This window comes from Ascaphus truei, chromosome 10, assembly GCF_040206685.1.
Source record: "Ascaphus truei isolate aAscTru1 chromosome 10, aAscTru1.hap1, whole genome shotgun sequence".
Lineage (NCBI taxonomy): Eukaryota > Metazoa > Chordata > Amphibia > Anura > Ascaphidae > Ascaphus > Ascaphus truei.
Genome location: NC_134492.1, coordinates 14274575 through 14287805, shown reverse-complemented (window position 1 = coordinate 14287805; position 13231 = coordinate 14274575). Strand labels below are relative to the sequence as shown.

The 13231-nt window shown below is 40.8% G+C and overlaps 1 protein-coding gene across 4 annotated transcripts in view; it reads left to right on the top strand.

Moving 5' to 3' along the window:
* ROR1 (receptor tyrosine kinase like orphan receptor 1) overlaps positions 1-12943 on the top strand; it is a 236141-nt gene extending 223198 nt beyond the window's left edge. For all 4 annotated transcript variants that reach the window (XM_075615915.1, XM_075615914.1, XM_075615913.1 and 1 more), the window contains 2 exons: positions 4092-4303; positions 10221-12943. In XM_075615915.1, coding sequence (XP_075472030.1) covers positions 4092-4303; positions 10221-11645 — 1637 coding nt within the window. In that variant the 3' untranslated portion in view covers positions 11646-12943. The remainder of the gene's footprint in view (positions 1-4091; positions 4304-10220) is intronic.
* The last annotated feature ends 288 nt before the right edge of the window (positions 12944-13231 follow it).

The window sequence follows — 13231 nt, the reverse complement described above, 5'->3', positions numbered from 1 at the left end:
GCCAGCTGATCTGTACACTGATTGTGTCTGTGAGGTGACACACACCCACACTGCCTGTCTGTGAGGTGACACACACCCACACTGCCTGTCTGTGAGGTAACACACACCCACACTGCCTGTCTGTGAGGTGACACACACCCACACTACCTGATTTTATCAGCTATGTTGTAAGTAGCCCATTTCCAGCTCTATCCTGCATTTCCTCTTACCTCTCCCATTGTACTTTCAGTGTCTCTTTTGCTATCACCTTCTCCTCCTCTATTGATCTCTCTGTGGGGGTACCCCAGGGCTCTGTCCTGGGACCCCTTCTCTTTTCTCTTTACACACTCTCTAGGTGACCTAATCACATCTTTTGGGTTTAAATATCACCTCTACGCTGACGACACACACATTTACCTTTCGACCCCTGACCTTACACCTGCTATACACACCAACGTTTCTGAATGTCTCTCTGGAATATCATCCTGGGTGGCCATCCGCCGACTGAAACTTAACATGGCAAAAACAGAGCTCCTTATACTTCCTCCCAAACCTGGCCCTACTACCTCCTTTCACATTACTGTTGGAAGTACGATCATTCACCCAGTAGCCCAAGCACGCTGCCTAGGGGTCACACTCGATTCCTCTCTCACATTCAAAACGTTTCTAAAACTTGTCGCTTTTTCCTCCGCAATATAACAAAAATACGCCCTTTCCTCTGTTACTCGACTGCTAGAACTCTGACTCAGGCCCTCATTCTCTCCCGTCTTGATTACTGCAACCTCCTGCTGTCCGGCCTTCCTGCCTCTCACCTGTCTCCCCTACAATCTATCCTAAACGCTGCTGCCAGAATCACTCTACTCTTTCCTAAATCTGTCTGCGCGTCTCCCCTCCTGAAATCCCTCTACTGGCTTCCGATCAAATCTCACACTCAATTCTCCACCTCACTTTTAAAGCTTTACACTCTTCTGCCCCCCTTACATCTCAGCCCTAATTTCTCGCTATGCACCATCCCGACTCTTGCGTTCTTCTCAAGGATGTCTTCTTTCTACCCCCTTTGTATCTAAAGCCCTCTCCCGCATCAAACCTTTCTCACTGACAGCCCCGCACCTCTGGAATGCCCTTCCCCTCAATACCCGACTAGCACCCTCTCTATCCACCTTTAAGACCCACCTTAAGACATATTTGCTTAAAGAAGCATATGAATAGCACTGTGGATAATCCTGGACATGATACATAAAGCTTGGCTCCCTGCAGGCGCACTTACCAGAATTCCCTCCTACTGTCTCTATACGTTCCCCTACCTACCAATTAGATTGTAAGCTCCTCGGAGCAGGGACTCCTCTTCCTTAATGTTACTTTTATGTCTGAAGCACTTATTCCCATGACCTGTTATTTATATTATTTGTTATTTAGATGATTACAACATGTATCACTACTGTGAAGCGCTATGTACATTTATGGCGCTATATAAATAAAGACATACAATACAACACAATTTGTTATTTCTATATAAAGTTGCCGTTCCTTACTTCACTATTGTGGCCCTTTTTTCATTGTCTTTAGGACCAAGAAAATTGGGACTTGGTTACTACCCCGAACACCTTCCGTGACACATTGTGTATTATTTTATTAATTACTGATATTTTTATCTGCGCCCGTTATTCATTCTGTTTGTTTTATATATGTTAACCTGAGTGTGAGGTTAGGAATTCTGAGGCAGCATTTAATTATCTGTATTTAATTACTTATTTTGATATTGTTGCACATCCACATTTATATATATATGTATGTATGCTCATCTTAGGCAGGTCTGCAACCCCGCCTTTCACCATTATCACCCAGCACACAGCACTTCCACTGCAGCAAGGGCTGTGTGCTGGATGATAATAGTGAAAGGCGGGGTTGAAGACCTGCCTAAGACATGCAGATGAGCATACAGTTGTATTTACATTTGCATATTTGCTTTGCTGTGGAGGGTTTTTGTCACTTTTTTTACTCACCATAACTTAACTCAGTATGGTAAACCCCATCCTTTAGCTTCTCTGCATACCCAGTTAACCAACCCCACACTGATGAGCCCCATTAAGATCGCTTCTTGGCCTTTTGGCTAAGATCAAGGCGAGATGAGTGCTCCTCTCGACCTGCACAGCTATGACCAAATGCAGTACTATCCTACATGGGGCTTCAGTAGGAAAGGTCTGTGGCAAGCATTTGGCCCTCTAGCTCGTTGAGAGGTGGTGTCCAGGCCCCGGACCACAGAACCCCTGAGCCTTCGGGCTAAGGGGGGATGGCATTCGAACAACCAGCCCTTCGGGGCTGGGGTGCACCCGCACAACCCTCGAAAGAGGGGATATGATGTGAACTCCCTTGCGGGCCTTGGGCCAGAGGGAGGAAGAGACGGATGTCCTGAATCCTAACGGAGGAAGGCATCAATGTCCCTGGAGACCTAGGCTTTCGGGCTGAAACCTCCAGGGAAACTGGGCACCGAGGGCGGGTCTGACTTCGGTTGGACAGTCCAAGGGCAAGCTCCCTATCCACTGAAGTGGACTGGGATCCGATGAGCGAGAGGGTGTACCCTCTCGTGAGGAAAAAAAAAAAAAGCTGTCTGTGGGTGGGTTTTCTGGGTATGCACCTTAACCCTGGCTGTGCTCAAAGCTGTGACCATGCAGCAAGCTTAAGCCTAAAAGGGAACCATGTTAAAAATGGTTTTTGAAGCAAAAAGTAGCACTGTGTGCTCATTTGCATGTCACTTCCCAGAATCCCTTGCTGCAGTGGAAGTGCTGTGTGCTGGGTGATAATGGTGAAAGGCGGGGTTGCAGACCTGCCTAAGACATGCAGATGAGCATACAGCTATATTTGCATATATATATATATATATATATATATATATATATATATATATTTATTTATTTATTGCTTCGGACTATATAGAATTACCCCCTTGTGTAATTCCCTAAACAGATTTGAGGAAAGAATGTTCGCTGCTTTTTTCTGAGATGGGTGATCTCCCAGAGTGTGACAACTGGAAACTTAGCTTTTTGGTAAACCCACGTTTATCTGCGATTTTTCCCCGACATGGTCAGGAGAATAATATGCTTGCTTGTAATGGAATGTAAGCCATTGAATAACAAGAACCTTGCAACGTGTTACATGCTCGTCACTGATTGGTTTGGATATTCATTGTCCTCCCAGTTATACAGGGAACTACAGAGTTCCATACAAGCTGAACAGCTTCCCCCAAAGATAGGAGCTGGGGGTACATGCATGGTAGACCCTGTGAATTACCGTAAAGCAAGACCTGAATTTTTGTGGGGATGGAGAATACTGCTTTATTCTACATAAATGCTGTTTAGAGACAGCGTTCCTGTGAGGCCCCAGATTTAATGTAATTGTTGACATGTGGTATATTCTAGTTATTGATAAATATTAGAAGTAATTAAAAATATATATTTATAGGTGCCTAATATAAAAAGAAGAAAATAGGGAAAACATTTCCCTTCCTACTTTGGATTTTAGGGACACTATATAACTCGGTGTATCCTGGGCAGCTGAACCACATTATTCCTGGTTTCTGATCATTTTTGTGCCATTAAAATAAAACAAAATGGCTGCTGGGATCAGCTAGTAAAAACCTGTACAGTCATATTTCCATGATGATGTGCCTCGCTATTGGCCCCAGAGTGAAGCTGACACGGGCAGTGTTTTTGTTTCCCTGGACATCAGTGCAGGTCTGGTGGATTGAAAAGCTACGCAGGGGGTCCTCGGAGACGAGAATAGAGCACATCACCCCCGGGGGACACCTCGGTTCAGATATCATCAAAAAAAGAAAAATCAAGCATAATAGATTGCTGCTTTAATCCCTTAATCTGGTGACTGACATTGGTTTATATCTGCCCTCAGAGACTGTAACTTTAATGTGTATGACACATCATACTGCACCCTAACCTGTCAGTTTGAGTTGTGCAGTAATATTATACTTTTATCATATAAACAGGGAACTTACAAATGTAAATTTTGCTTTATTTAAAATTTTAATCTGGTAACGATTTAGATTTGTTATTTATTTTTATTTTTTGATAATATGTTTTCTTCTTTGTTTTCTACATCAGATTCCAAAGACTCCAAGGAGAAGAATAAAATGGAGATCCTGTATATTCTGGTACCGAGCGTGGCCATCCCCCTGGCTATCGCCCTGCTATTTTTTTTCATTTGCATATGCCGAAATACCCAGAAGGCCGACTCTCCTCCAGTGCAAAGACAACCCAAGCATGTCCGAGGGCAGAATGTGGAAATGTCCATGCTAAATGCTTATAAACCAAAGGTGAGACACAAAGAGAGACCCTGACTTCTGAGTTACTATGTATCCAAGAAGTTAAAGTAGAGGACAACCATCAGCTTAACCATTGGAGGCCGTCTGTACCGGAGTTACTCCAGTGTTCTGACACTCAACACCGTGACTGCTTGGTGTAGCAGGGTTTGCTAGAATAAACTTGGAAACTATCCAGTTTTATCTGCAGTTGGTCCTATTAAACCTACTTATGGAAAAGTCCATTTAAAGCATCTTAAATTATTAAATCAATGGTAGGGGACGTGCTGCATGGCTGCTTTCATTTTAATAATGCTTTCAATAAGTGCAGGACATCAACATATGACATTTGGATTACCCCGTACAGAACGGGGAAAGCGCACTCTGTATGCAAATGTTCAACGTGGCTTACCCAGTAAAAACAACGAGTTCCGCTTGTGCTTTTAATGGGAGCAGCTTTTGTATTCTACTAATAACACCCCTTCTGAACTGGCATCCGTCAGTGTGTGTTCAGTGTTTCTAAATAAGCGTGAGAATATATCCGGATGTGAATCTTTTGCTGCAGTATGCAACTTTATTCATTTAAAAGAGGAAAAAAAGTCTGATGCTGTGTCTGCTTTCAAATATATTATTATATCATTATAAGTATTATAATGTAAAAAATTACATCAGGGTCAATATATATATATATATATATATATATATATATATATATATATATTTATATAGTACATACTTTTTTTTAGTAACTTGTCTGAGAAGCAGTATAGCTGTGCTCAATCAACTTTTCTGACAGATTTACGTTTATCAAGCAACTTTTTAACTCAACCAAGAGGAATTTCACCATAATATAAAATATTAGTGAAAACATATTTTTTCGTTCTCCGTTTCCCATCGTGGCGGTATTGCTTTTTACATCATACCTTAGTAGATCATAAACTTCTTCTTTTACTGCTAGGGAGAGGCATTTGTGATCACTGTACGATTAGGAATAAGCCTTTGTGAACTTGGGTAACCCCATTATTGATAGACTAGGAATCAAGAAGAACCATGAGAGGGGTCTCCTGATGTCACCGTGGGTCATTGAATAAGGTTTTTTTATGAGCTGGGGCTCTTGTATATATGATATCTGTAGTATACTGTAGTAACTCAGTGGTTTAACTTTGGATTTCTTTTGGTTTCAGTTCCTTCAGTATTGAAGGAGGCAGTATTGTTATGTCTCAGTAAAGGGCTAAGATCAGGTACATTTGCGGTTAGCTGAGTTTTTAGGCAGCTGTGAGGTTAAGCTGTGAAGTGATCTATATTTTGTAATGTATTTTTTTTTCCCTACTGGACCTTAATTCTTTATCATAAAAAAATACATATCTGGAATTTCAAACAAACAGAAAGCAACCTTTCAAACGCTTAATACCAATATCGCTGACCTGAGGAAGAGAGGAGAACTCTCGAAAGCATGTCTTATATTATCAATTGTTAGTCCAAATAAAAAAGGTATCACCTAATACTGAAGTACTCATTTACCCTGCACTAAAGCTTACATTATAAATATAATTATACATACACGTCAGCATTTCTAAGAGAGTTTTTCTTGAATATTTATAAACCAAATTGCCACTATTCTACCTGAATATCCCTTGGATCAGGGGGTGCACGAACTGGGGGCGCGACCCCCATGGGGGGTGTGAGACTTTTCTGGGGGGGGAAGCGCGGCAGTTACAGAGGCTACGCGCTGAGAGTGCAAGGCCTCTGTAAACGTACCCGGCTTGAATCACGCGTCTCCATGGCAACGCAGCGTCAAATAACGCCCGCTGCCATGGAGACATGACGTCAAATGACGCCGCGGGTCACGTGACGTGGGGTCACATGACCCCGCAGCGGCATTTGATGCCACAGAGGTGAAGGGGGGCGCGACCCAGGAGGACAGCAGGCAGTGGGGCACAGCGCAGGAAGTTTGCGCTCCCCTGCCTTAGATCCCTATTTTTGCAGCATGAATTTGAATGGTAGCAATCAAGTGAAAGCTCTCAGAAATAAACTAATTTTCAAGTATTTCTTGATGATTCATAGCTAAACACGGCAATCAAGTGCATTTTGCAAATCTTCATTTTTTTTAGATAGGATTGAAACAGAGGGTCTCTGGAGTTGACCCCCATTAAATTCAGCTCCAGGGACCCCCTGTTTGCAGAGATACCTCCATAGGGGGTGCTGGTAGCTGCTCCGATCAGCTAGCAGGGATCACATTATGGCGGAGTTTGAAAGCTCCTGCGCCGGGCGGGCCAATAGATCGCTGTGACATCATCAGGTTCGGCTTCTTATTGGCCCATGTGACGCGGGAGCTTTTAAATTTTGCCGAGATACCGGCACCCCCGACGGAGATAAGTATCTCGGGTAGCAGGGAGTCCCTAGAGCTTAAATTAATGGGGTTCAGCTCCGGACACCCCCGCTTCAAACGTATATTAAAAAATAATAATTAAAAAAAAAAAAAAGACCAGGAATTTATCCTTTTTAGTATGGTTAGCGGTGGAATATGTAACAATTGCTGATTTTGCTACTACAAAGCTTATATGCGCCACAGTTATTAAAAATGTATCATCATTTTCGATGAGTTATTAGGAACTTCTTAAAAATGTAGACAAACATATTTTAGAATTATTTTAGAGATTTTTACATGGAACTATGTGAATGAATGAAAAAGGGAACAGAAAGACCATTTCTAGAAGAAATATATTTTGTTGAGATGGGATGTTTTTTTGTTTTGTTTTTAAAAAAAAAGAGAAACAGATGTGGTCCTTACAAGCCTTTCAAAAAAAGAATATAGTGCAGGTGAAGATTAATTTCCAAGTCCCGGATAAACATTTTCAACTTTCGGAAACTGTTCACCAAGAAAACTGTGCACACAAACTTCTATACATGGGCATGGCCCAAACTCTCATTACTGGCATCACAGTGATTGTAAGTTCTACCATACGACAAATCTAATAAGTGTCATGTGAAGACAACTTAATGAATTGTGTTTAAAGTGCAGATTTAAAAGCAGACTGATGTAGATATGTTTATAATTAAAAAGACCAAACAAAAAGCATATTTAATGTTTAAAATCCTTTAGGCAGATGTCCTAATAGACTTAAATCCACCGTGGCATCCAGTTAATGGAAGATGCTGATGAAGAGATAGACAATGGGAGTCATTTTTACAATGTGTCATTGTAGCTGGTTTACTTTGGCTCAGTTCCTCAGATTAGTGTTATTATTGTTTTACACTTCTGCCCATTTTGTACACGATCATACGACGCGTACTTGTCAGACTAAACTAAACAGATTTCGAACTGCTTGGCTTAAAAGGAGGCTCGAGTGCCAAGACTTTATGATTTTATTTTCTTTAATAGGGTTCCATCGTGTTGGTTCAAACAGGCCAACCCCAGCTGAGGTTAAACAGAGGTCATTTCACTTTCATTATGAAAATATCATTTACAATACACCAGACCTAAACAAGTTTGGCCTAAAGGATTTGTGTAATATAAACCAGCTGTTCTTAACCAACACTGCTAATTTCCTGCCATTGCCATATACTTAACTGTCTCCATGTTTCATTGTCTTCATTTTTTTTTTCTATGAAGATATTACTAATTTTCTAATTGTGTGGGGTAAAAAAACTAATAAGTAAAATGGTTACTTCACAAGAATAATGAGGGATTATATTATATTTCAATGAAACGCATTATTTCCATCTGGTTTGCTGGATTTGGGTGTGGGGTTATCATGTTTTTAAATCTGCAGATAAAATGTAGGGCTGTGATAGTGGTGATTTATAATTGGGGAAATCTTGAAATGACACCGTAGTACAGCCTAATGGCTAGAAGCCTAATTCCTGATTATTGTATGTATGTATGTACATCTTTATCTGTATAGCGCCATCACTGTACATAGCGCTTCACAGCAGTAATAGACACAACAAAATAATATGAGACACAATGGGAGTAAGTGCTTCAAACATAAAGGTAAACTTTAGGAGAAGGAGTCCCTGGGCCAAAGAGCTTACAATCTAAGTGGTATGCATGGAGAATGTATATAGACAGTAGAAGAGTATTATGATAAGGGCAAGAGGTTGCGGTAAGTGTGTCTGCAAGGGGCAAGTGCATTGGACATACTGAGATGCTTTGGTAAAGCGATGAGTTTTGACACGGACCGTCTCGAAGGGAAGAAAATGTTCTTTTCAGATATTGAGGGGAAGGGCATTCCACAGGTGAGAGGCAGCAAGTAAGAACGGTTTCAGGTCAGAGAGGGCTTTTGATGGGCAGACAGAAGATATCCTTGAGCAGAACACGAGGCGCACAGGGATAGAGCAATAAATTAGGGCTGAAATATAAGATGGGGCAGAGGAGTGTACTTGTAGAGGTGTAGCAGAGGGTACGGCTCCTGCTGACACATTGTAACGGGGCAGTCACTATTGTGTTTTAATCAGGTGCGTGTGAAAAATGGGCGGGGCTAATGTGCTATTGCACCTGCCAGCGCGTGCGTTTCATAACACGGACTGACTTTACATATCTAAACTGTCAGAACTGTGAGATGCTCCTCAGGGTTCCACCGGCTTCTGAAAGTGAATGGATTATAAAAGTTACCCACACTAAGGCCGCGCTTATAGTGCTGGCGACGGCGAAGCGACCGATTACGTCACCCGTCGCTGTCAGTTGTAATTTTTTATTTAGCGACTGTCGCCAGTGACGTCACTAAAGGAGGCGGGCCGTGCAATTTGATTGGTTTAGAGACAGTCACATGTGGCGACTGCCTCTAAAAAATCAAATAGACCCGGCTACCAATTTTCCAGACACGACGTTGCGCTGGCGACGGAGTCAATTGTTTTGTTTTCGAGCACCGTTGCGGGCGCTATAAGCGCAGCCTAAGGGACGAGGGAGGCTATATACTAAAGTCTCTTGGTTGCAAATCTGATGCTAAACTAGTTTAAAAGAAGCATTGAAGCTGGAAGCCATTGCTTTTTTCTTTGCCCGGTGCAACTCTTCATGTAGTGGCTGGACTATTGATTGGAGATGCAATTCTCTGGAGATACGGCTATTTATGGCAACTTCAGGGCTCTGAACCTGTGCCCCTGTGAAGCCAGTCTAACTGAAACAAATGTTACAGATCAAATGGGGAAGTATCTTGAAGGTCAAGTGTGGTGGGGCTTTCAGTGACTTCACGGCAACTCATAAAAAAGGAATTTACAAAAAATGTCTCTGCGTTTTGGTGGAAGTTTATTGCTTCCTCTGGGAAAGATTGTGTTAAATGACGGTCAAGAAGAATGTTCAATATAATATGCTCTCCATCTTAGAAAGAGGCATTGAGAGCTCATGCAGAAGAATCTCAGAACATTATTATTATTTAAGAGGTGCATCACAAATAACACTGTTTAAAACAAATCAGATCAAACTGGCTTTAACATTTAGTAATTTCTTTGCAATTTGTGTACAAAATGCTTTGACAAAATGAGTGGCAATGTGTCTATCAATGGAGAAAAACATTTAATAAACATTTGAAAAGTTTACATTATATTTATGCTATAAGATTGGAACTGGGGAGATGCATATTCAAATAGACACCCTTTCTTTCTAAGAAATTAATGGACATTGAGGTTTGTAACTTCAAAAGTAATGTTACGAATAACTGTTGTCATACAATAGCACTTCAATCATTGGGAACTAGAGGAACAATTGCACTTCTGAACCAGTGGATGCAAAGTGCAGTAAGAAATATATCTAAATTCAAAATCAGGGAAAGCCCAAGTACATCATACAACAAATCTGGGAGAACGCATTTGAAGCTCATAATATTGTCTGTGAGATGTCCAAGTTTTCTATATTGTTTTTTATCTAAGAGTGCATGTCTTAAATAATACACATTTGGGACTTTCATTGATATCTTTGTTTTCTTTCAATATACAGAGCAAGGCAAAAGAACTCCCTCTTTCTGCGGTAAGATTTATGGAAGAATTGGGAGAATGTTCATTTGGAAAGATCTACAAAGGACACCTTTACCTTCCAGGAATGGATCATGCTCAGCTTGTTGCTATCAAGACATTAAAGGACTATAACAACCCACAGCAGTGGCAGGAGTTTCAGCAAGAAGCTTCACTAATGGCAGAATTACATCATCCAAATGTTGTGTGTCTTCTTGGGGTAGTAACCCAAGAGCAACCAGTGTGTATGCTGTTTGAGTACATGAATCAAGGAGACCTTCATGAATTCCTCATTATGAGATCTCCTCACTCTGATGTTGGGTGCAGCAGTGATGAAGATGGCACTGTTAAATCTAGCCTGGATCATGGAGATTTCTTACACATCGCAATTCAGATTTCAGCCGGAATGGAATATTTATCAAGCCATTTTTTTGTCCATAAGGATCTTGCAGCTCGGAACATACTGGTCGGCGAGCAACTTCATGTTAAAATTTCAGATCTTGGACTTTCCAGAGAAATATACTCATCTGACTATTACAGAGTTCAAAATAAATCTCTCCTCCCAATTCGTTGGATGCCACCAGAGGCCATAATGTATGGTAAATTCTCCTCTGATTCAGACATCTGGTCCTATGGTGTTGTGCTATGGGAAATTTTCAGCTTCGGTCTTCAGCCATACTATGGATTTAGTAACCAGGAAGTCATAGAAATGGTAAGAAAAAGGCAGCTGTTGCCATGTTCTGAAGACTGCCCACCTAGAATGTATAGTTTGATGACCGAATGCTGGCAAGAGATGCCATCTAGAAGACCAAGATTCAAAGACATCCATGTCAGACTAAGAACATGGGAAGGACTTTCAAGTCATACCAGTTCAACAACACCCTCAGGTGGGAATGCTACCACTCAGACAACTTCACTAAGTGCAAGCCCAGTTAGCAACTTAAGTAATCAAAGGTACCCCAATTTCCTGTTTTCAGCGCAAGCCATGCCACAGGGCCAAATTGCTGGCTTCATAGGACCACCCTTACCTCAGAATCAGAGATTTATACCAATTAATGGGTACCCCATTCCACCAGGATATGCTGCTTTTCCAACTGCTCACTACCAACCACAGGGGCCACCAAGAGTGATTCAGCACTGCCCACCTCCAAAGAGTCGCTCTCCGAGTAGTGCCAGTGGGTCAACGAGCACTGGCCATGTAACCAGCCTACCATCTTCAGGATCTAACCAGGATGCAAATATACCATTACTATCACATATGTCAATTCAGAGTCATCCATGCAGCATAGGGGTACCATCTTTTGGAAGTAAAGCTAACAAATCATACAGAATGGACATGAAACAGTCATCTTTACTAGAGGACTCCAATATCCATGGGCATACTGAATCAATTATTTCAGCCGAGCTGTAAATTAGCAATGCGTTTGTAAATACTATATGCGGTAAAAATAACAGACAAAAAGTTTTATATGAAATATTTTATTGAACTGAGGTCATTCCAGATGGTAATCAGACATTTCCTACAAGTATCTTCTGTGAAGTTAAAATATGTGCCTAACAGATGGACAGTTAACCAGTTCAGAACGGTGTGACAATGTATCCATTCAGCATTGTGGATTGGCAGATTCCACAGAATGGGAAAACAAGAAAGAAAATATGAACAACACAGATAACTGCGGTGTTATGTTGTCTACTGGCAAAGATTGCTGTTAAAACATGTGGTATAGTTATTGGCATATTGTTTATTATTCCAGAACGCCTCAATCTTGTCAGTCATATTCACTTCAACTGCATAGGTTTTCATAGCTACTTAGCAGGATTTTCACATATAAGTAGCTTTAGTATTTTAGCTTTAATTCTACCAAAGAGCACTGCCGACCAGAGACACTTCAGAAAGCCTTTGTGTTTGGTCTCGGCAGAAGGCTGTTCCCCAGTTACAATCACATATGATATCATTGTGCACAATAACGAAAGAATTTCAGAAGGTCCTATATCCCCAAAGATGATATGACCCAATAGAAAAATATAACATATTTCCTATATGCTGCAAGAATAATTAAGGATCTCCAACTGATGTAACTTCAATCACAGCCCTTATTTTAATCATTTTGAAGAACCCTAATTATTAGAAATCAGCCTATAACCAAAAAAAGTCCCACCCCTTCTGGTTTCAGCACTGTCATCTATCATATCCTGTTTTTTTCTGACGTTTTATATACACTACATGAAGAAAAAAAACCACATTGGAACTGACTTACACAAAGACCTGTTTTCTGTAAATAAATAGTGCACTGCTACGCATTTAGGGTTATTTATCAGTGGGTGAGAAGCAGGTACAAAAAAAACTGCTGTAAAAACTAAAGCAGATTTATCCAAAAAGAAAACCATATTGGTAAATATTGTGCCTTTTTGTGTTCCTGGTTGCAGCCAGGAGACTTGTTGTAATAACCCTTTTTATGCTAACAGGGGTACATGGCCATCAATGGAATTAAGGTTCATAGGTAACTACAAAGTACAGGCCAGGTAGTTTAAGGTAATTGTTATTGATATGAGTAGTTTTACAGAGTATGTATCTTTTTGTTGCTATGCAACTGTATCATGACAAAGCTCAATAACAGCAATATTCTACATGACAATCATTGTTTCCAAGAATATTTATTTGATTTAATGTAGGTTTTAGTGAGTTTGTGCTATTCCTGAACAACTATGGGGAAAAAAAAGCAACTGTTTTAAAATGCAGGAGGGCAAATATTGCATGCCCACTATGGATAACTCGTTGTGTAAGAGGAATTTTATCAAATAAAAAAGGACCTGAGGGAGGAATTAGTAAAAGAATGACTCTGGCCTGGCACATAACTGCAATTATCAAGGAGTCCAAGGAGAGAATCACTCAAGCAAAGCTTTGAGAAGCGCCTTCCTGATGTCTTGCGTTATTTGTAATGAAGAATATTGGACATTAACATGTAATAAATATGGACTGTTCATTTTGAAACCACT